Genomic DNA, 25,264 nt, shown 5'->3' on the forward strand with positions numbered 1-25,264 from the left:
CTGTAAAATGCAGTTGAGTGCTGTCAGAATCATTTGCATAATCACAAAAAAACAAGTCAGTCGAAGATATTATGGCTTTAATCAAACTGCTACTGGAATGAGTGTACAATTTACTTAAAGATTCACTCCTTGATTTTGTTATGCTGCACAGAACCCCCCCCCCTAAAATATCCTCCCATTTTGTCCAAGGTCACTGATGACTTTTTTTTAATCTCAACTCTTAACTTTTTTAAGTTCCGAACTATGATGAGTGAGGGAGGTATTACAAAAAAAATCAGGAGTGTATATAACTTTAAAAATTCAGTTTTTCAAAAAGCGTGATGTTGTCATGCAGTATGGGATTTATCAGTATGGCTGGAATTCCACCAATTATTGACAAATCTGATACAGTAGCAAGTTTCAACCCAGATGCATTCCAGCTACGGTGATAAGGAAGTTACCCTTCTACCAAGTTACGGTTCAGGGTTGGAATGAATTAATATTTGAGCAGTGTGACACAGTCGCTTGACTCAACCGCCTCAGCATATAAAGATTGTTATCCGGTATGTTCAGTATGAGTATTACCCGTCCCATCTCTCGTAGCTTGGTGAGCATGACGACGATGGTGGAGTTGTGCTCCCACAGCATCCTCCAGAAGTCCTCAGTGGTCTCAGCCAGGGGGCCCTGCGTAGCCAGGTAGGCCTTCTGTGTTCTGAAGACGCAAAACCACACGCACATCATTAATACCAACTTTATGGTGCTTTTACAACTGGTAGAACAGACAACATCACGAAGCAATAACGAGAAAGGAGGGCAGTACCAGAGAGGTTAGTAAAGGCTGTTAATTCAACCTCAAAATGTAATAACAGACAGGATATACAGCACGCAACAAATTAAATACATTCCGACACATGTTTATTTTGGTAAAATTCAAAGGCTGGGGAACAGCTTTCTGTGTAACTCCTTTTTCATTCTATTAAAGCAAAATATACCATGCCACGATAGGTGGCCTGACTTGTAGTAAAGGGAATCCAAAAAACATGCTGCTAAAAGCAGCCTTTCGTCCTTGTACTGTCTGTCAAAATGTCTCTGCAACAGTACCATCAAACCAAATCCCTGCACTTTAAATGTACATAGCAAATAATCCTTGGCAACAATCTTCTTCATCGAGCTATTTAAGCCTGTATAGATCCTACACTTCTTCCTCTTTCCTCTTGGTGGCTCAATACAGAACGAGAGAGAGAGAGAGACAGAGAGAGAGAGGGAGAGAGCGCTTGATATGCTCACAAAACTACAGATGAGCTCATTCACTGATGTGCCAGGGCTATGCTGGTGTCCTACGTGACTTTGGTCCAGCTGAGCAGTTATTTTTTTTAACAGCAGGTGGCAGCAGCGCACCGATGAGAAGAAAGGAAAGGGAGGGAGCTGAGTAATCCAACACACAAGCGCATGCATGATCGTGCACACACACACTCACATGTTTGCAGCACATGTAAGCTTGCATTCAGGTGTACGCATTTATGCGTGCAGTGTTTTTGCATGTATATTCAGACACGCTACTACACACACACACGCTCGCGCGCACACACTCAGGCACACACTGAGCTATGGCTGAACAACTAATGAAGGTGCTGCAGGCAAAGCACTAATGTGGAACCGGGAGATTAGAATATGCTCAGGGCCTCGCTCACACAAATAAAGAAACAACAGATTGGTGGAGAGGAGAGGAGATGGTATACGAGGAGGGGAAGGCAACCGAGTGAGGAATCAAATTAAAAAGATGAAAATGGGGGAAAGAGAAATGCAGAATAAAGAGAGGAGATGTACAAAGTTGAGGGAAAATGTGGAGAGGAGAATGAGAGAGGAGATGAAAAGAGTGAGTTCTGCTCTCTCCAGCTGGTCATCACAGCGCAAAGTAGAACTGAAGAGGAGAGGAGAAAGAGGAGAGGAGAGGAGAGGAAGATGAAGGAAATGAGAACACAGGAATGGGGAATGTAAGAGCAGAAGAGGAAAAAGGGGAAGGAAAGCAAAGCCGAGCAGGGGATGAATGCTAAATTTCAAATTGATAGCGTGGACCCCTCTAACCTCCCCATAAAACGGCCCCTAGCCAAAACAAAAACAATTCTAACCGTATCACACAATACTGACTTCTCTGCACACAGTGTCCCGATGAGCACGCTGCCAAACAGCACAAAGCACTCTCTGCATCATCCCACATGACTGCAGTGCTTGAGGACATAGTGTTTCATTTCAACCTCATTACAATGCTAAAACTCCAGCCTGCATCGGAGCATATCCAGGGCTCTTGCCCCTGATAGCATAGCTGGAATCAATGGTTCGCCTCTCATTAGCTTAGCATATTATTGGCTTTTCTTGAAGGCGCTGGGGTGAAGGGCACTGGAGGCCCCTGTTTAGTTTTTATTTATGCCCAGGCTTTAAAAGCAGCTTAATTACACAGTGCCTGTGGTGCACACAACAGGTCCCCACCCGGATATGTCTGTCTGTGCCATGATGTTTGGACGGAAAATTAAGATGGCGAGTGAGAGAAAGAGGGTGGGAGGAGAGAGAGCAGGGAAAGAGGGGCAAGAGACAGATTAAGCAGGAGAGCAGCAGGAGACGGAGATGGAAAAGGCTAAAAAAGGAGAGAAAGGAGAAAAAAAAAATCAGAGAGGCAGAGAACACGGATGAGAAAAGAAAAAAGGGAGGAGGGGGGGTTTGGAAAACAAACTTCATTACATTTCTCTCTTACTGCAATTATGCTATTTACACAGCAACAATGGAGGGTCGGCCTCTGCGGGGCAGCTTCTCATTAACAACAGGACTGGAGAAAGAAGGGGGGGTGGGGTGGAGGTGGAGGTGTTGTCTCTGTCACGGCCCGGTACGAAGCAGAACCCCGTATGGATTGAATGACATTTCATGCTCGCTAAATCCATCCCTTCACTGTACACTCCAGCAGCAGAACATTCAGCTGTGTCTGTCTCTATCCGTACTTATATAGATATAAAACAGAGAGCTGCCTTTTCATCTTCCTCCCTCTAGGAAGCAATTTGGACTCACAGAGTACATGAGGACATGCGGTAGCTTCAATATAAAATGCAAGTAATTCGTGCAACTGGATGCTGCCCACTGCGGCCTCATCTTCAATCTCCTCCCATACATTTTTATCTAGTCCACAGCGAACACCTATTGCACTCTACTGTGCAACTGCAGACCTGTCACACTCAATGTAGCCAGGAAAGTATTAGAAAAGTGACACTTTTTGTTCATTTTGACTCCAGACTCCACAGATGAAAGGTGTAGGACTTTAGTAGTTGGAAAGGTTAACATAAACCTAAATAATAGTCTTCATATTTAATATTTGGGGGCAAATCCTGCTCAATGGATGTCTGGCTGAAGTCTATGACTGTCTATCTTTTCTGGTGATAATCAACCTGACCTGTACTGCAGCTAACTTCACTTAACTTTCTTATTTTGCAGACTTTTTGCCTTCAGTTTGGTATCTAGCAAGTCTACAGCAAGGTAAGGCCATTCCACTGCCTCTAAAACACTGCTTGGCTGCCTTTGTCATTTAAAACTCTATGTGCTGGAGTACAGGGCAAAAACAAAAACATGTCCCCGGTCTAATAGAAACATCACTGTACAAATCCCTCTCTTAATGACCCAGATCATGATGAGTCCTGTGCTGACCTGTAGCCATCGATACAGCTGGCATTGATGTAGTCGGAGCCCTCGACGCCACGGATGGGCTGCAGGCAGACGCGAGTAGACTCAAAAGGCATGATGTTGACCAGACGGTTCTTGAACTTGTTGCAGGGCAAGTTGGCGCTGATGAAGCGTGAAGTGTGGGCTTTGGAGTTGGCCAGTCTCTGTTTAAGAGAAGGTGAGATGAGAACCAAAACAGGGAGAGAAAGATGGAGAGGAAAATAAGAGAGAATTAGAATGAGTGACCTGTGACACAGAGTAAACAAACAAGGAAGTCTGGAACGCTTCCCTGTCAAGTTTATATTCAGAATTGAGGCTTCCTGTCACAATAAACAAGTAATTCTAGAGAAGATAAGACGTCAGAATAGACTAGAAAAGGGAGGAAGTTATAATACATATCAGCTTGTAGGTATAACTAAGTGCAGTGGAGCCCCAGAGATTGCATGCACGACTGTAGGCGTGACAAGCTCAGTGCTGGCAGTGGACAGCGCACAGATGGACAGCACAGGAGTGTGTATGGACAGTCATGGTACTCCAGGAGATTTTGTGTGTGTGTGTGTGTGTGTATGTGTGTGTGTGTGTGTTGTGGCCAGACTGTGTGGGCATGGAGGCTGTGGCCCCCACATACGCCGCAATCATTCTCTCACTCTTTCATTCTCCATCGCTGGCAGGAGTGTAGATGCTATTATCACTTCAAACAGAATGGATCATGCTCATAAGAGGGCTAATGGCGGAGCCGCGCTGGGAGGAAAGTGTGTAATAACATCACAGTCGATGGCTATTGACAGAAGGTGCGCATGTGTGTGTGATTGCGAGTCACCTTGAGCACCAGCTGTGTGTACGCGAGAGTGTCAGTCATTTTGTAATTCTCGACATGGAGGTGTGGATGTGTGTGTGTGTGTTTCTGGGGTTTTATGGGTGTGCTTGTTGTCGTCCGTATGTCCCTGAAACACATGTGTCCGTGTGTACTTATGTCACTGTGCTAGCCGCTGTGATGTCTCAGCAACAATGTCACCGAGACAAATTCCTGTGCTTTCCTGGCTTATTTGGTGAATTAATTATTTCTAACACTGACATTTCTATATACCTCTACAGTATATGATTACAACTGCAGTCTGTTGTACTTTTCCTGACGTTAGACAATAAAAGATCACACTAGATTCAGAAATACATGCACAACGGCAACACTATTTTTCTATTTCTGTTCATTATTGAGGAAAACATTCACATCACTTCCTGTACAGACGTCTTTTGTTAAGTTAAATGCATCATTGCATCCTATAGGAGTCGACTACACCGCAGTAAAATTTAAGAGTTAATTTTTTTACTATGAAAACATAATTACATAAAGCCTTAAGTGTGATGTGTGGGCTTCAGTCACCTTGAACTCCAGCTCCATGGCGGTGACTGTCTCGCCAGGCGGTGGCTGGGTGAGTTTCTGGATGTGGGCGTAAAGGTTGCGTGCCGGCACCTCGGTGTTACCGCAGGTGGCGGCCTCCAGCAGGGCCTCGTGGATGAAGATGTACTGGTCCTCAGTCTGTACCATGTAATTCCTCTGGGCGCGCATGCACGTCACGTGTCCGTAGATGTCTACAGATTTCTCATGCTTCATGCGTTCCAGCATGGCATCGATCACAATGAAGCAGCCAGTCCTGCCCACGCCCGCGCTGATGGAGAGAGAGAGGGAGAGAGAGGGGAGGGGTGAAGAACATTACATTATGTTTTATCGCTGCGTTTTCACAGATATTCTTACACCTATTTATATAAGAAGATCTACTGATAGTACAGTAAAACTCTACAGAGACAAAGCTAAAGGACAAACTGATTAATTTGAAATTCAAAGCCCTTGTACACATTTAACAAGGTATGTTCAGTATTATTATATTGACATCATCAAAATTAAGATGCATCAAGATGCTTTGAGAATGTGGTAACACTTTCTATGAAGCCCATGTCTATAATGCATTAGAATCTGCTTATAGCACTGTATAATTATAGTTATAAACACTCATAAATATTTATTATGCCTTATAAGAATAATCATAACATGTTACAAAGCATTTTATAATGATTTATAAGGTAACTGACATTTTTGTGAAAGGATCACTAGTATTATAATTTTCATGGTTGTAATATTCATAATCATTTTATAACGCATTAAAATCACTGTCATAATGCATTATAGTGTGATTATAAGTTACTCCAATTGTTCATTGGGTGTAAAATGAGAAAAATAATGTTAAATCTATGTGTAGTAAAAGAGGGTTCACACACTGGGTCTCTAATCCTGGTCTCCCAGACCACAGACAGACATGGTTTGCAACCCATTTTTTTAAGGAGTCAGTTTTGTTAATCAAACATTTACATAAAAGTAAAATAAAACTGCTGTTAACACTTGGTAAGTCTCAACGTTGGTAAGGGCTTGTGTCCATACAGCGTTTCTCTCTGGCAGAAAAGTGCTGGCAGGGCACTGGGGAGCGCTGGGATGGAGCGCTTGTGCGGTGAGAGAATCAAAAAGTTGTGTCAAATTGGAGTACTCAATTTCTGTTATGACCCGTTAAACATATAAATTAATTTTCCGACGTTTTTGTGTGTTGTTCTTGCATGGTGTCACGGTGAAGGCCTGTGTCCTCTAGAGAGTAACGACCACGGATGACTAGACACGCTGGCTCTGGGCCAACAGCTTAATTCTTTGGCTGACTGGTTAGCGTAGCTGTCTGTGGTCTGGGAGACTGGGATTCGAGACCCCGTGTGGGAACCCTCTTTTGCTACACATAGATTTAATGATATTTTTCTCACTTTACTTAAAGCACCTGATGACCATTTAGAGTAACTTATACTCACATTATAATGGATTACAACAGTGATTTTAACGCATTATAAAATGATTATGATGTATTACAAATATAAGATGATCATTGCAAAAAATGACAGTGAGTGACAAGCAATTATGTAGTATTATGATATTTGACCTTATAAATCATTATAAAATACTTATAATATGTATAATGTGTTATGATTATTGTTATAAAGCATTGTGGATGTTTACAAGTGGTAATAATTATAATTATACAGTGCTATAAGCAGATTATAACGCATTATAGACATGGCCTTCATAGAAAGTGATACCGAGAATGTTTTGTGATCCGATCATAGCATCCTGAATCAAAATCGAATCAAACCATAAGGTAAGATTCCCAGCGCTATTATGTTTTCTCACCATGTTTGACAGCTGAAAACTGGAAATCATACTTTCCAGGTTACTTGATTTACACCTTCTCGCACAAGAGCTGAAGCAAATAAAGATTATCGCTGCAGTTTGTTCACAGACTTTGTGATTGCAGAAGCATCCTGACAGGCTTTACAACTGGCTGGACCATACAACACAGAGTTATCCAGCCAAAGTCATGGGGAATCAAAAAAGGTGCTGACCTACAAAATAGGATTTCAGCATCTTTGTTACATGTGGTATCCTTTATGGTGTATTGACACTAGTCTTTGATGTAAGAAAACACCCAATTCTTGGAAAAAAACAACTAAATCATATACAAGAAGGCACTACATAAATGTGATGGTGACAATGTGTTATTCTGATATGACTACTAATGACATTTATCATGCAAATATTTGTAGTCACATGTACCCACCTGCAGTGAACCACCATAGGTCCTGCATCTGGAGGATTGCAGGCCTTTACCCGCCTTAGGAAGGCCAAGATGGGGGTGGGGTACTCTGGCACCCCATGGTCTGGCCAGGCCATGAACTGGAACTGGCGCACCTCTCTCTTCTCACTGGAGCCATTCTGTATGAGAGTCAGCGGAGTAGACAGGTTTAAATCTGAGCTTAGTGGGATACCCTGACACAGAGAAGTGTAACTGGCCACTTTTTACAGAGAAACCTGTCACACTGGGCAAAAACATTTTGAACACGTAAAGGTCATAGTGTTTTGATGAAAAGAGAGCTCAAATTCCTCCGTTAAAATTTGAAAAGCACGAATGATTTAATTGTCAGAAATGTAGCTATTTTAAGCAAAGGTTTAGAGTTGACTCATAACATTGATAGCGGCACATAATCTGCTCTACTTTCATGGCTGTGATCATTCTGCAAGTGTAGGTGTAGATAACGTGTATAATTTTGGAAACGAACTGCAACAGTTTCTCTGAAACGGTTTCTTGGCATTGTCACCATTCCTGATTGAAACCAAGAAACTGCTCCGGCAGACTTGTATTTAATTAGGAATGATAATCATGTTTGAAACTATAAGTAAGTAATAGAAAAAGAACTGGAAGAGAAGAAATAAAGGACAAAACATCAGTCACATCATCACAATCACTGAAGTTTATGAATTAAAGACCCAGTGAAATCAAAAATACATTTTCCCAGTTTTAATCCTGTGTTCCTTTGTTAATTGTTCATTAATCTCTTGTTATATGCCAAATACATATCAAAAAATCAGTATCAGAGTGTTTTTACATCAAAATCCCTGTCTTGTCTCTTGTAAAAAGGTTTCAAATGTTTGATGACTCATCCTGCACTCAGGGGCGTTTACAAAAGTTCATCCACTCGAATGTGACTTTGGGGCGAGTAGTTAGCCACACTGGTCGTATAAAACCGCACTTCACTGTTTGTGGGTCGAAGAAGCTAACAGAGCAGCATGGAGAGAGAGAGGTAGAGATGTGTGTTTGGATATCAGTGGACAAAAACTTTGTTTCATTTCCAAAACATCCTCTGCAGCTCTGTGTCTCTCTACAGCTCCATATCGCGCTAAACTCTAAACCTACTTTTTTAGTGGTTCAATCAAATGCGAAGGATTTGATTTAAATCCCTCTTGTAACTGTACACCGCTCAAATATTGTGTTTCATTGGGAAATGTGTCATAGTACAGAAGCTAAATACGCTCTAACTTCTGTTTCACTGGGACTTTAAAGAAAAATGAAATCTTTCATTGCCTTTTAAAGAACAAGGAGCAAATCTTGGATGTTAAAAACCAATTACAGCAGTGAAAAAACGAATTCAGTGGTAATTACCTTTATCTGTCCTCGGAAAAATAAGAAATTACATTTTAAATGTGACCCCGGTAATGATGAACTGCAATTACCTGCTGGGAACATGTCCTTCATGAGCCTGCCTTGATATTTGGCTAACTGCAAATTAAAAAGGCAGTACTGTACCTTGTACAGGGCAAAAGTACGGACGCTGTAAGTGGCCAACTCCACAGTGTCGAGCATGGTGACCTGGATCATCCCATAGGTCTCTGTTCCTCGTGACGGCCAGTACTGGTCACACTTCACCTGGCAGAGCAAGAGAGAGGGCACACACTGTGAGGAGTGAAGTGCTGCTAACATCCACTACAAGGCTAGAGAGAGGCTTGTAGGATCACACTGATTAACAAGGAGGGAACATAGAGAGGTCAGATCAAAGGCTTTGTCCATTGTCTAATTAAAAAATGAAGACTCTGAGTCAGCTGCCGTATCTCCAAAAAAAATGAGCGCTGGTCAACTGAGCATGTGCGTATTCGTCCATGTGTGTCTGAATTTGAGGCGTGCTTCAAAAGGGCATCATAAAGCCCACTTTGTCTTTTACCAGCCTGTGATCATATTCAATTAGCTAATTGTCGGGTGGTTTGCAGCCCTTTGTCACGTATGCATTTGGCGCATTTGTGATGATTGGGCGCTGCATTGTGGAGGGAGATGTGTCTAAAAAGCCTGCTCTGGCCTGGCGTGAAGGGACAGCAGGTTCGACCACCTGGTTCCATATGTGCTCAGAACTAACTCACTGTGGTTGAGGCTAAAGATCCTCCAAACACTGGCACTGATTGGCTTGACTTCAGTCTGTGTGTCTATGTAAATGACAGAATGGTCTTTGCCACCCTTTTCACTTTACTCTTTGTAGTTTTGCAAAGAAAAAGGCTTTAAAAAACTGTTGATAGTCCTCTTTTTTCACTCAGACATCTGCATGAACCCTTCATAACCGTTACTGATGACGTGCATTACTGGCTGTTATTGGAGTTTTGCTCTTGTTTTCAAACAGCTATAATATGACGTCTGTTCTGGAAAGATTGAACAAATCTGTCCTAAAAGACTTCTGAATAATTTAGAGGTAAAAATAGGACAGGCGGTTGCACAACGATGCTTCATTTGATTTTTGTAACACCTAATTTAATAGTTGTTCATGAGGTCTGGGGGTTTCTAGAGGCGATGAGTCACATCATCATCTAAACACTCGGAATAGTCGGCTGATAGGTGTTATTTCTGGCTTTGGGCTTCAATTGATTCACAGTGGATGTTTTCAAGACTAAAATCTTGTTTGGGAAACAATTGAAAAGCTTATGACGTGGTTTGACTTTGTGAGGCAGGTTCAGTCCTTATTGTCCTCCAACTACCATGTGTCCTTTTAAGGTAGACATTAACAAGACGCTGAACCCGTTTTCCATATAGAAACTGAACACATGCAGACACTGTTTGAATATCAGAATTGCTGGGACTAGAACTTCCTGCTATTGATTTGGAAAACATGAGAGGAAGAGAATTGGTGCAGGTAAGCTAATCATATTGATACTGCGGCACTGAGCTGACATTTGGAAGCACCTTGGCGGTCTTGGCGAGCTGGTACAAATCGACAAACAAAATGCGCTAAAATTCACCCCCTCACATTTCACCTCCCCTGGTGACAGCTCCTATTCAGAGGAAGAGGTAGACCTTGCAGGAGAAACTCAATTGAGTGATGGGGAACCGCTCGCAGTACAAACATATGGATTAGCAGTCACCTCTGTAATGAATATCTCTGTGCTGCTGTCTGAGGTTGGGTGGCATATTCTCTCTCGCAAGCACACACGTAAACAGATACACACACACACACACACACACACACAAAAACACACACACACACACAGACCGCAGGTTTCACTATCATCTGTTTCTGCTTTGAACCTCCTTTCTCACATGTCGTAACCTGGCCTTTTGCAGAGGACACAAACCTCTTATCTAGACACACACACACACACACACACACACATATATATATATATATATATATATATATATATATATATATATATATATATACACACAAAAAAGTGAGTAATACCTCATTTCAAGTCCTGACCTTTTAGGATTTTACTAACTGGTAATGATAGTGCTAGAGGAAGCTGAAATTTGCCTGGTGCCGGATCTCATCATATTTGTCAAGCTCCTGCTCTGTTTGGCATAAGACCGCAGTCTAGCTGTGTGGTGGGAGGTTGACTCACTCACCATATGTGTATGTCTTTGTGCGTATGTGTGTGAGACAAACGGACAAAAGGAGTGGACAAAATAACTGAAATCTTGCAGAATGTAGGAAAACCACGTGTCTTAATTTGAAGCTTTTGTGAGTTAATTATCTTATTAAATGTCTCTTCATTATCATTTCATTTCATTGTGTGTCTGATGCAGTTTGCCAAGGGGTTGTTACTGCTGACATCATTTTTCAGAAGTGTTCCACCTATTAAATAATGCTGTTGTTTTTGAGACTGACGCACAAGAAATCTAATCAATTCAATTCACTGCTGCCTCATACCGCGATGGAAAAAACTGTGACAGACATGTATATCAGATACATACTGCTAATTGTCATTTATCTTAACATTTACTGCTCTGTATCACAGTAGCAATTGTGATTTATATACACCAGTGTAAAAAAAACGCTGAGCTGTTAGCACATTCATTCACAGTATAGCAGGGATTTTTTCAATAGTATAAATGTCAGCAATGCAGATAACAACTCTACGTTCTGTTTTTGGGGTTCAGGCTGGTGTTAGTCATCCTCTCCTGGTTTGGAAATCAAACTGCTGCCGCAGAACTGACACATACCATTTAATGACGTCATACTAAAAAATTTGTGGGCAGAAAATGTTTCCCTAGCTGGTGAAAGGTTGGTTTGTTGTTCTGTCTCAAGAAATTGATTTTCAAATGTGTGTAGGAGGTGGGGTAAGGCTGAAAGGCAGTGTTACATTTCTCTTTAAGTACCATATGTTGTGGTGTACCTCTGTACGTATGCGTGGCTTTGATTTGGTTACAGTGATCTAAGCATGTTTATCTGTCACAGAGCTCTGAAACGACCTCTGAGACACACTGAATGTATGTATACACGAGTATTTGAGAAGATGCATATATCCTCACTGAGTTTGACTGAACGTGTAATAAAAATCAGCTACACTGCTCATATTCTCCGGGGTACAAATGAATGAGCTCTGTTCCATAAAGAGCAAGTGTGCCTACAATTTGCCTAAATGACTGATTGCATCTATAGCTCAAAATTAAAACAGATGATATTATGTTTTGAAAGATGGTAATTTTAAACAACTGCTCTTTTACAGACTCCCTATAGATAATGAATGATGAACTGAACTTCAGGTAGTAATCTCTTTTTTCATCCCTGACAAAAAAATCTATATCTAGGGTTTTGGAGATGAACTTTTTCATTTATAATCACTGTTACTTCCACTTCTTAGTCTGAAGACTCTGTTTCATTAAGGCATCGTAGGCCCACACTAATAAAGCACCACACACTGGCAGGGCTCCATGCTGATTTATTTTCTACCAGGAATTTATGAGCCTGATTTTGTGAAGGTAATTAAATAAACCCATCCCAATTCTGAATCTCAAGTTGTCCATGTGCTCTGTTTTTTCCTTTATTAGCCTGAATGTATTTTTAGAGCACACAAATGTTGTTGGGTGACAATCCTCTTAACTCCAACGTCAGAGTTTTCATTATGGTGTTGTGACTTTCCAGAGCGAAACGCAGAAGGTGAAAACACAAATGAGACACTAGACTATGAAACCTTGGCGTGGTGTTGCAAGAATAAAAGTATTAAAAATACGCATGCGTTTTCATCATATGCAATGTTGCCATGGTAACGCCACCATAAGCGGCAACCAAACAACACGAGGGAAAATGGGTAATGGTAAAAAAAAGCTGTTATGCAATTGTCTGCACAAACAGATTTAGAGAAAATTCCGGCAGAAGTTTTTGGAGATTGCCAAAGACTCAGGAGAGGAGAAGCAATAAGAAGCGATACTGTCCACAAACAACCAACATATCCTTTGAAGTCCTTGTGCCTTTGATCAAGCTGACAAATCCTGCTTTAAAGTAGGACCGGGCGTCTATATGCCTTCAGGCTTTGCTTGGTGTAATGTTACTTCCCCAATGTCGAGCTACATAAATATATACAAATATATGTCAGGAAACTCAGACACATTTCAACTTCCAAAAACTGGCAGTCTGATATGTCTTCAAATTGTTGATTCTGATGACCTTTACTTTTACATGACGGGCATTTCTTCTCCTCACAGTATCTCCGCATCACAGCAGCCACCTGTTGGTTGGTTTGGTCACTCATGTTTTGATGACATCAGGAAAATATATTCCTGTTTTTTTTTATGTGTGAAGTAATCAATATTTGCTATTTATTAGTTATTATTCACAGCTGGATAATTAATGGTAATTGTGTTCTTGTTATTAATTAATCATATAATGTATGTAAATTAATCATTGAGCAAGCACATGCCAACAAATCAATGCATTATAAAGAATTAACCGTTGTTAATGAAGTCAGTGATTTCTGCCTTTTTCATCAATGTTTTATAGTAAATCACACAGCGTCTCTCCTTACCCGTGACTTCTCCTCCAGTCTAGTCATCATAACGATGGTGCTGGATCTTTGCTCCCACACCATCCTCCAGAAGTCGCTCAGTGTCTCCGGCAGAGGCCCCTGTGTGGCGATGTAGGCATTCTGCTTCCTGTAGCCATCGATGTAGTTGGCGTTGATGTAGTCACTGCCAGGAACGGCTGAAAAAGAATGAGGCAGTGAGGATATTACTCATGTAATTCACAGTGTGGTTGTTTGATCTTCTGAGATTGCTCAGAATCAAATGTCAGAGTAATTTCAATAAAACGTAGTGATTTACTGTTTTTTTTCTTGGAGCAGATAGACCATCTGATTCTTTCAATCACTTATGACGCATGGCGCTGTCCAATCTACATGTTATGATCAAACACTCTATATTGAAGCAAAGAGGATACATGGGCTTTGTGGAGATTTCTAAAGCAGCAGCTGCAGGCATAAAAAATGTCCTTGGTACATTTGAAAGGGGTCTCAATCGATGGCAGCCTTAGTCAAAAGTTATCTAAAGGGTTAAGTGGTTACATGAGCTCTTACCATCAACGGAGGTGAGCACCACTCTGGAGTGGTCATAGGCGATGACGTTTGCATAGCGATTCTTTGGCTTGTTGACTTCCATGTTGGAGTTCTCCCAGGTAAACTGCTGGCCTGGATCAATGGACTGTGAGAGAGGGCAAGGGGGAAAAAGACAGTGAGAGAAGAGAAAAATGTAAGGCAGATGGAGAGAGAAAGTGATTATGATACAGTGCACAGAGAGACAGAAAGAAAGAAAAGAAAACAGAAGCACAAATAGAGGCTCTTGAGTGTTACATGTATAAAATACAGTGAGGCAGGCGGCTAAGGGGATGGGGCAATACTACCCCACTGTCTGCGGTCACCATTCAACCGCAGTACGTCATTGGATTACACAGCCTTTGGATGGAACATATACCCACGTTGTGTCTCTTGAAAAGCCACAGTGGAGCATTACAGGTAAGTGGTTTAATATTGTGTGTAGTACAGTGTGCGGACTGAAAATACTGTATCAGCTGACAAAGAGTTTTATTACTGGCTCCGCTGCAACTACTAATGACGCATTAACATGTTAATCATTTGCATGACATTTGATGCCTTTAATGCTAATGAAGCAGAAATATAAGGTCACTTATTTTGGTGATTTAAATCGACCAAAAAAAAAAAAAAAAAGCAAATCTGCCATAGATTGAGCCAAGAGAGCCAGCGCATTCCTCCAATTTCCTGTTCGACACATTGATGAGAATGTTCATTTTGGCCAAGGAGATGAATAAAGGTTCTGCTCAAGCCTGCAGGCAACCACAAACAGTCACTCCCGCCGTTTAGAGTGGCTACACTGAATTACCCGATTCTGAGAAGTCAGATGCATGACCAATTGCAGTAACCATGATTCCTCTCATCCTCTGTCTGTCTTTCTGTTCTCATCTTCTATTTCTGTTGCCTTTTCCTGTCTTTTATTTTTGTTTCAGCCCTCTCCCTTTCAGCCTCTCTCTGTTTCAAACCCTTTTTCTACTTACGTCATTTGTCTCTTGGGCTAAGACGACAGTAGACTGCATACATATTGATCTGGTGAGATATGTGACGGCCTCCCATCCCTTGGGTCGATAATGTCACAGAGTCTCTTGTTATTCTGTATCGATCCTCCGCAGCTCACATCGGAACCATGTCCACTAATTCCCCAGACCTTTCGCCTCGCAAATCCAGCAGGAGTCAGAACGACACCTTGGAAATTCCTTCACTTACTTAACTTGGCCGTAGCACTCGTTTAATTATTAGAGGTTATTTTGTGTCAACACTTGACGGCTCAAATATAATAATAATTATTGGATAATGGATAATGATAAGGGTGCAAGGTGAGGCCTGGAGAGAGTGGGGATTAGGATCATGTGCTATCAAGTGATGGGAAAAACAGCAAAAGCTAAAGTGTGCTGACCTGAACATGACCCAGGTAAGGTTTGCCCCCATTAGAACAATAAAGACACTGTTTCTATTTGTAAATCTCAGGTATCTCGCTATGTTGTCCTCAAAAGGACATTAAGTAGCCCCTGTCTTGGTAAAAATAAAATGTACACACAATATTTTTTATACTTTATAAGTTTGCTTCAAGGGAAAAGCCATGTATGTACATACTGTTTTTGAACAAGATAAGAAAAATGTGAAGTGCTCGTATGCAAGAAATCTTCCGCTGAGGTTCTAAATTGCTCAGCAGTCATGTGGGTATATGCCTATTGCTGCTGATGAGCTCAGCACTGCCAATTTCTCTGTCTGTGCCTGCCAGTATGAAGAGAAAGATTTCATTTGCAGTCAAAACATGTCATATCCATTTGAGTGCTCAGTGAACACAGCAGGCACATTAGACTGACAACTAGCAAACAAGTTAGGTAGAGATGCTAGAAAGAGGTGAGAAGCACCTAAGGTATTCTCGCTGACAAATGAAATGCTTTCAAATGAACTTAATGATAGTGCTATGACGACTGCAGCGTGATATTGCTTCCTGTGATAAAACGACTGTCAGTGGGAGCTGCAGTATGCCTGATTGACAAATACGACTCATTATCCAGTGTGCTCATTGCTTAGTGTGATGCGGACTGGCGTTGGTGGTAAAGGAAGTGTCAGGCTGCCTAAAACATCAGGGAGAGGAAGTGGAGAGGCCTCTACAAAGTCTGTGCCTTGGGGTAAGGCACAATGGGAGCAGCCGGCGAACGTGACTGTGACAAAGCGCCGTGAGCTCTGCCACAGCGCCTCGGCTGGCACAGAGACGGACGACCATCTGCCGGGCCATGGAGGGGGTCTTCCCTGGCTTGGAATGACTGGTGCGGGGAGGGAATGGGGCTGGGCTGGTTGCCTGCAGTCATACAAGCCTCTTCTCTGGCTTGATTCGTTTACACTAACTCAACAGGCCGGGAGGGCGATGTGTTGGAGAGGCACTGAGCAACACAAGAAAGCACTTAATTGAGTGCAGACTTTTACCAAGGCCTAATTATCTCCCCAGTTAACTGTTAATTTCACAGTGAACCATATAAAAAACCATTAGAATCATATTCTGTGTGTTATAAAATGTACAGCCTTGCATACAAACATAATATGTATAAGGCTGTTTTGTCATACATAATAATGGCCCCTTATTACAGATTTCATACAAGACTACTCTTAGACACATCTCTCAGCATAATACAATAAAACTCAACAGCATAACAAACTATACCCTCCAAAATGAAGACAGTTTAAACAAAAATAGAACCTCCATGAAGGTAGGATTTATTGCAGGGCTGCTGTATTAAACTTTATTAGTTTTAGCTAGGAATAAAAAAAATTAGTATAATTATAAAATCTGAGTGAATAAGGCTTTAATCATGCAAGACAAAATACACAAACACTGTGTGTTAATCTAAGCACCGTACGCGGTTCTAAATGCTTAATTTTTTATGATATTACAGGGTAGATGATAGAACAGTTATATAAGCCTATCGAATTGATATTTTCACAGATTGACCTTTTCACAGTTAGCAGAAAATTTATAAAATGCTGGATAAAGTTTGGCCTCATGAGGTCACCGCCATAGCAACGTATGGTTAGTATAGACAAACAGAGAGGGGCTGTAACTTCTAGGTGGAGGTCAAACAAAAAGAAGATCTACAATCATTCCAATGAGCCAATCCAATGAATGATATCAATGTGAGGATTAGAGCTGGTTAGACAAAACGGATCGAACAATCAGAACAAATAAATAAAAGACAGCACATGTTTTTCTGTATTCAAGGATGCCTCTCCTCTTCATCTGGTCTTGCTTAGTCTCCAAACCAACTATGTGCCACTTTAAATGCAAATTTGCTCCTTTTTTTGGGGGGAAGAACACCGACAAGAGATAATCCCTCACTGAGTTGCATCGGAGAGACCGCAGGCAAAACAACATTCTTCAGGGAAACATCAAGACGCACACAGATTGCTTAAGCAACTCGCCACCTGCTAGTTTTGTGAAAAAGCATCTCACATCATTTAATGTAAGTGTTGGTTTCCTGGTGGGATTGGTAATAGAGTTGTAAAAATGACTGAAGAATGTCTGTGAAAGACGTCTTCCATAATCCATTAGAATACATGCATATGGGATCAAAGAGGCACACCAAACTTCCTTCCAGACACGATAACAAAGAAACACATTTATATGCTTGAAAGAGAGGGAAACACTGATATAGCATTACTGCACGGCTCTTACCTCATACTCCTGGGAAAAGCGTAGGCCGTCATTGGCTTTCAGTCGCTCTATGTGGTCAGCCAGGTCAATGACAGGAATGGGTGGGTGCTCCCTCATTCCTGGGAGAGGAAGAGGAGGAAGAGGAAGAGGGGAAAATACAAAGAAAAGAGTGAGACCTGGCTGTTCCTGCATCAGACATGTACATCGACTTACACAAACACTAGTTGGACCACAGGGTGAGTGAGGCTGCCGGTGGGACCATGAGGTGGCTGTGTAACGGTGAGGAGAGTGCACTTTGTTCAACAATGCATGAAGAGACGGAGAGTGGAGAGAGCAGAGAAGAGTAGGAGAGAAAGTGCACAAGTTGAAACAGGCTTGTGACATTTGGTGACATTTGGTGATATCGTCATGCTAAGTGAGGAGGACAGAGGTGGGGCTGGCACGGCAATGCACATGAGTGACTGGGTGAGCATGCTCCTGGAAGGAAGCAGGAGGCAGACATCTCTCTGACTCCACAATGCTCAATTGGTGGCAGAGGTGGGATCAGAGCAGGAACCCACAAGTCTCTACAAATCAGTCACACTGTCACTTCCCAGAGAGGAAAAAAAACTGACTGGTCACCAGCCAAAACTCATTTCTTTGAAAATCTCTTTCCTTACAATAGACTATCTTTCGGCCCAGCCTGGAGCGCTTGGGCTGGATTAATTTCAAACAACCCCCCTCGCCGCTCTCTAGATTTCTCATCGCCGGGTTATTGGATGATTTATTGCTAATCTACCGACACAAATTCCCCTATGCCTCTGAACTTGGCAAGGCTCTGCTCTTAAACGGATTGCTGGAAACTCGTCTATGTGTTAAAAGTTAACTGTATGCGATGCATGAACACACTCTTAAGTTATACACAGAGCATCATTAACCTTACATATAGCCTTGAAGTCACACAGAGATCAGAAAGACACATTAAAAAAGGTACACATTAACATAAGTGCCTTTGACTGAGCTCATCTGTAAGGTCATGGGGTCATGCTTTCAGATGAGTGACTGCTGCAGGCTCATTATTGCTGTAATGCTAATGGCTAATGGCTGGTAACTATGGCCACTGCACAAGATGAGACCTGACCAATTACACTAATTTAATACTATCACACAGGGGTCCTATGAGCACATTAGCATCAGTGTGTATGTGTTTGTGCGTGTTCAGCCAGGTCTTTTACAGCCATGTTGTTGGTTAAATGGAGAGTGAAGACATAGATAGCAAGGCTAATGTACAGCAAGTGTAACTGTCCGCACTGCTCAACTATCCATGAAGCCGTCTAAACCTTTTGCTTCTGCACCAAAAAGGTGTTTAGGAAATTGCAGCATCCTTGGAGTGCCAGAGGCTACAAGGTTGTGGGCTTGCGATGTCTGTCAGGATTGCAACAGGGGAATGGGATCAGGAGCGAGTGAGAGAGGAAGACTGCATGTGTGGGAAATACACAGTAGGTGAGAGATCAGACTAACTTGGAGTGTTGGGGCAGCGATGAGTGCTGGGACCTGTGGAGAGAGGAGAGTCAAGGAGGAAGGAAGAAGAACACTCAATCAATGGAGATGGCTCAGGATCAGACCAGGGCCAAACAGTATCTGCAAATAACCTTTCAAGCTAGTTGGAGTGCACAGCGGGGTGGTGTTTGCCCTATCAGGAGAACTCAAGAAGCGTAGTTTAGGCTGTTAAACAGAAGCTGGACCTTGAAATACTCCCCTGTGATTGCTCAGTGTAAATTGCACTAGTCCATAAAGGGCACTTCTTGTTTTATCTTGAGGACAATTTCAGTTTATTACAGCTTGGGTCTTATTTTCCAAGTTTTGGCCATCATTTCTAATGGTTAGGATAACATTATAACCATCAAGGAAATTACTGAGATCTGGGAACATAGTGGAGCAAGAAATACAAGAGGTCAGATGATCAGACAGATGAGCTAAACCGCTTTATCTATAGGTAAAATAAAAGCCTAAAATGTTGGGAAAGGTCTGTGAAATTAGAAGGGTATTTACAACTGACAGTTTGGGTGAAAATTTTACCATTCGACTTTGTTTGCTTGTGTTCTTTGCTCCATTGGTCTGCGCTATCACTGTATTTCCAGATATCAGCAATTAACCATCATTACTGAAAAAAATAACTCCCAAAACTAAGATCCGGAACAAGAATTCCCCTTTGATATGCCCTGGCACTAGGTTTTATTTGAGGTGTTAAACATGAATGATCACAGTAAAGTATTTGCAAATACTATCTGAACCAGGTCTGCCAAGGATACACCAGGGCAGTTACTCATAGAATCACACGCCTGCTGCTGGAGTGCCAAGTGTGCAGCCCAGATCTGTTTAACAAACCAACATGCTGGAGACATGAGCTGCAATTGGCTGGACCACTTAACAACAATCAGAATCAGGGCAAGAATGTTCACCTGCTGTGGGCGAATCAAAGAGAGAAAGAGCGGGAGGACAGAGGAATGGGTTGTTCAATATTCACTCAGTTCAGCCTTCGAGTCTCACACGTTTACACGAGCTAGACGCAGCCTTGATGATTTTTGATAATCACTGTTCTTGAAGCAACACAGCGAGGTGGAAAGGGAGAGAAAGAAAGAGATAAATGTTGACGTATAGAGAGATAGATAGAGAGAGAGAGAGAGAGATGGGGTGGAGGGGGGGTGAGAGAAAGAGAGAGAGAGAGAGACAGAGAGAGAGAGATTACCCTACAGGGGGAAATGGAAGACAAAAGAGAAAAAAGGTGGAGTGGGAGGACGGGAGAACAGGGCTCTTTTAGAGCGGCAGCACTGCTTAATTCCTCTGCAGGGGTTCAAAGGGGCTATGCATGTGTGTGTGTGTATGGCGAATGGGATCTTTAATAACCCGTGAGAAGGGATACACACATACACACACATTGCAAACCTACAGAAACACGCACACATGCGCATGCACCGGGGTTGACATTTTCTCTCAGCTCCATTGTTCCCTCCGCCTGGCTCACCTTGACATCAGAGGCAGCAGGACTCATTACCAGCTGGGGGGAATGAAAGGAGCTCATGGAGGGAGGAGGAGCGAGGAGATCAGGAAGAGAAAGGCAGAAGGCTGATGCTGAGGCGGGCACCCTGACACAACCCCCCCCCCCCCCCCCTCAACCCACCCCACTTCACCACTGTGCGTGGATGGAATCTGAATTCACTCAGCCTGACTCCACTCACAGCATCCACAGCTGGGTATGATGACGAACACGATTTGTTTATTTTCTCTTACTGACCAATTTTTCTATTTTTGAGAACAAAAAAAAAAACGCTTGAAAATAAAAGATATTAAGGAACACTATTAAGGGTATAGATATTTTCTTTCAGTGCTGAAGATAGGATTATCTCTGTTTTTGAATTACTGACTGATGAATTTCAGGGAGGATTTCCATTTTGGAGTGAAGCCCCTCCAAATCTACAGTCACAAAGACAAAATATACTTTTTAAACATTTTTTATGTAGGGAAATATTGACTAAGCACGTGCTGTTTTCCAGCATCTCCCACATTTAATCAAGACATTCACACTTGGGAGTTCAATACAACAAACCTTCCTCAATTTACCACTTAGCAGGTCCATGGGAGCAAGAAGAGGTTAACTTTAAGGGTAGTTGCTGAGGGAAGGCAGAGCAAACGTTACCATATGTTGCTACAAGTGTAATTGTTAGAACATTGTTCATTACCTGGGGTTTGGTAGTTGAGTCTTCTCATCTCCACAGGGTCGGAGGAGTTAGCCAGGAGGGAGTCTTTCACCCCACCTGAGTGCTCATCCTTGGGTAGGGGTGATGCCCGTTTCCTGAGGTGACAGAAACAGAGAGCAGTGGTTTAACAACATCATGCTGAGGCCACCTACATGCTTAATACACTTGCTCTGCACCTAGCCATCAATTCCTATAGCTAACCGCAAGTGGCACTGACAGGATGATTAAGAATGACATCAGTGTTTCCTCTATATGGTTAGAAAACAGGGCTGAAGGAAATGCATTTTCACTGTGTTACACACTCAATGAGATTAACGGCATAGATAATGGTTCTCAAAACTAGTTCTGAGGACCAGCAATTCAAGAGACAGTAGGTACCAGGGCATTACCCCCATTAGTTTGCCAACTGGAGTTTAATGTGTTTGAAGAAATGCCATCATTTTCCTGGAGTGGGCTAGGTTCGGTTTGTTTGCTGCTGGATAGGTGACAGCTGCTGTGTCGGTATGTGTACATATGCGTGTGTGTTGGTGTGTAGCAAAGATTTAAATGTGTGATTTTTGCTGCTGTGTGTGTGTGTGTGTGCTAACAACACATTGTGTTTACTGGCTTTCCAGATTGAGAGGAAAACAGGCGGATGCTGTAATTAGCTCATCAGCTGGGTGGCACAACACTGGGTAATTAGACCAGTTCTGCAGCACCTGTGCTGCCAGGCCTGGCCTAGCTGAGCCTAGCACAGCACAGAACAGAAAAGCACAGCTCAGACTGGCTCAGCTCAGTCGACCGTAGCTTTGTCCATCAGGCTGAAAGAGAAACAGAAAACGCAGCCTGCCTGTATTCTAATGCTCAGACAGCCAGCATCTGTTGACATACACACACAAACACGCACACAGATGTACACTTTCCCACCTCTCTCACTTTCGCAACCACACACACACACACACTCTCATGCAGATACAGCTGCAGACACACAAGCCTTCTGACTGCAAATGGAAATGGGCGGAAGGCAGCATCAGGGCGCCCTGTGGAAATTTCACATCTCATTGCACTCCATTTGCAAGTGGCAAGCATGGGTTTTAGGCAGGAGCAGGGCCTTCTGTTGAAGCCCGATGTGGTGAGAATACATAAAGCTGGTGGTGCACATACAGCCTTAACACGGTCCACCTCAGCCGCTGGGCCTTGGGCCTCACCGCCACCTGTTATCTTATGCTGCAGGGGCTTAAGCTAATGCTAGCAGCGTGACGGCTAATCTATGACAAGCATCTCTTCCTCTCCAGCCGTGAGCTGAGCCAGGCTGTATCCGGTTTTCCCAGAGATCACTGATGGTGCTGGTGCTGGGGAAGGGGGGGTTGAAAGACTTGGGCATCTGTGATCTGTTCTCCACACCCCTCATCTCTCCCTCTGACCCAATCAGATGCCAATCTACATGACACTTTCGTGCTGGGCTAAAGTAAACATGGCAGCAATCTCAATGGGGTTATTCATCTCAGGCTCAAAGTGAGGGTTAAGACGTGTGAGAATGTAAGTACACACATACTTATACACACAGACTGTGTGAGTGTGTAAGTATGTGTGCAGTACAGGGTGTGCTTAATGAGGGTAGAACAGGGCCCTTTGTTGAGACTCCTGCCACGAGGAGGCAGGGAGAGGGGAAAAAAGGCTAAAAGTGGAGGAATGGGTCTCTGTGGAAAATGTCAGCTTAAAAGATGGGAACATTTCTTTTTCAGCAGTTTCCCCGCCTGGCATTTACTTCACAATGGCCCATTCAACAGCAGGTGATGCCTTGGCATATTCAGATGGGGCCAATCTTGAAGGAGCGCGCTGACACTGGGTGGATAATGAAACACAGCACGGAGACAAACCACAGCAGACAGGACGATCTGAAGGGGGAACACTGGCACTAGATGTGGAACATGCATTGGTACACGGGTGTGACCCTGGGGTTCCTTTGACCCCAGTTATCAAAGGCTGCAGAGTCGGCTGCTTCTCATGTCTTGTAAGTCTTTTCAAACCGAACAAATCAAGACTAGACAAACCAATTTAAAGATATTTCCTTTCATTTTTGTGTTACAGGAAGATTTTTTTGGCGCAAATACTGACTGGAGCTGAGAGGAAGCTGACCCTGCAACCCCAATGAATTGAAGAATACCACCAATTTCACAACACAAATGAAAAGGGCTTGGGCTGTGAAAGATGAAGTTGTGGCTGAGGTGACAGTGACAGTACCAACCTTTCCTGTTTGCTGCATTCACAGAAGGCAAAGAGAAAGGGGAGGGGGGATTAATAGGTAATTGTTATCCACATGGACCCAAAACTCCTTTCACCAAAAGTTTGTTCGAACTTTGTACTATTTTCAGAGAGCTAAATCCAGTTCATACAAAATTTCAAACCACATCATGAAAGCACAGCACAAAAAGTTATCTTAACGCTTGCTTGAGACTTTCTAGAATAACCTCATCATTGTTCACTGCTGGTGTTGGTCTTGGCGAATATGCAAGTAACAATAACAACCCAAGCTGTGATTATTCCTTTGCACATTTAATGCCAATCCACAGTGAAAAGGGCACACATCCACCTCCCCACAGTCCCTCCTGTCAATCTGCGTCTACATGGAGAAAGGGCTTCCAGACAGAGGACGTGCTACTCAGCAGTGAGCCAAAGGCCTATTATTAACCAGTCCCTTTCTGAGTCTGCTGGAGACAGAAGCCACACAGCAGTCTGCAGGCTGTGGAGAACAGGTATGATATGAAATAACAAATTTGTAATGGAGCCATCAGGAGAAGATAGGGAGGTGTGTCTTAAACAGAAAAAAAGCAAAGCGAGGTGAGTGATGGCTGATAGATAATAGATTCCCATCCAAATTGTATTTTTATATAGTTTAAACCACATTATCATTACACCATACAAATTATATTTTTATTTTTTAAGTCTAAAACCCAAAGATACTCATCTTACAATGATATAAAACAAAGGAAATCTTCAGATTTTAGAAGTGAAAACTGGCAAAGGTTTGGCATTTTTGCTTAATAAATGACCTAAAACAATTGATTATCAAAATAGAGGTTGACAAACTAATCGACTAATCATTTCAGCACTACCATTAGCCATTTATCTGTACCTCCCCAGCACCTTGTTGGCCTGTGTAGCACAGGGGTAGCTGAGGTGCTTATAAGAGATATTCACTGAGCTTTTAGTTAAGCCCTCTGTTGCAGTCTTCTGTTTCTTATTTGAAATGACCAATAGTGTTGGCCAAAACACATTTCTCACTCCTAACTAAGGGTTTTTGACAGCCAAGCTGTGCTTTTTATTAAGGAGGCAATGTCAGCTGCCATTTCAACTGACACTTCACATGGTATTGTTAAAAACAGCCAACTGAGCTCAAATCTTTCGGGGAGAAATGAGGATTTTCAAAAAGATAAATCAATCTGCCTTTTTTTTTCCTTTCCCATTACACTGTGTATTATGGTAAGGAAATTGGATGTTACAGTTTGGTGTGTGAGCAGCCTGGTGCAAGTGGCAGAGGGGGGCATACCTCATTACCAATCCTGATGCAACCAAAAGAAACCTACAATCACAAGTGTCACTGCAGTTCAACCTCAAACAAGCACAGAGGAATGATACACAGAAGCACAGCCTCTTACTTCTTAAAGAGCAGGATGGCGATGACGATGATGATGATGAGGACCACAGCCAACACTGGGCCCATGACCCACAACATTTCGGGTTGCTCCATCCCCTGAGACATACGTGTGGTGACCTGGATGAGGTCGGAGTAGGGACTTGCTGAAAACGTCATCTGTAAGGGAAAAGAAAAGGGAGGTTCATGTGCAGGTTCATGAGAGCCAAGTCTCTTCAGAGCTATAGGATTTATTCAAGGTTTTCCCTTCTCATCTAAATTTGAGGCGGCCCTCCTGAGGGGTAGGGCAGGGTTTTCCTGCTGAAAGCAGATAATTCAACATTCAGCACAGTTTTTAAATGTGGAGTAAC

General features: G+C 42.6%; 1 protein-coding gene across 4 annotated transcripts in view; it reads right to left on the reverse strand.

Moving 5' to 3' along the window:
• The window catches only part of LOC121909077 (receptor-type tyrosine-protein phosphatase F), a 186,362-nt gene that overhangs the window by 5,508 nt on the left and 155,590 nt on the right, over positions 1 to 25,264 (reverse strand). For all 4 annotated transcript variants that reach the window (XM_042429468.1, XM_042429464.1, XM_042429467.1 and 1 more), the window contains 10 exons: positions 24,919 to 25,073; positions 21,263 to 21,375; positions 17,565 to 17,662; positions 13,877 to 14,000; positions 13,331 to 13,506; positions 8,853 to 8,972; positions 7,329 to 7,483; positions 5,063 to 5,348; positions 3,667 to 3,845; positions 565 to 691 (listed from right to left, as the gene is read on the reverse strand). In XM_042429468.1, coding sequence (XP_042285402.1) covers positions 565 to 691; positions 3,667 to 3,845; positions 5,063 to 5,348; positions 7,329 to 7,483; positions 8,853 to 8,972; positions 13,331 to 13,506; positions 13,877 to 14,000; positions 17,565 to 17,662; positions 21,263 to 21,375; positions 24,919 to 25,073 — 1,533 coding nt within the window. The remainder of the gene's footprint in view (positions 1 to 564; positions 692 to 3,666; positions 3,846 to 5,062; positions 5,349 to 7,328; positions 7,484 to 8,852; positions 8,973 to 13,330; positions 13,507 to 13,876; positions 14,001 to 17,564; positions 17,663 to 21,262; positions 21,376 to 24,918; positions 25,074 to 25,264) is intronic.

Source organism: Thunnus maccoyii, chromosome 12 (assembly GCF_910596095.1).
Source record: "Thunnus maccoyii chromosome 12, fThuMac1.1, whole genome shotgun sequence".
Lineage (NCBI taxonomy): Eukaryota > Metazoa > Chordata > Actinopteri > Scombriformes > Scombridae > Thunnus > Thunnus maccoyii.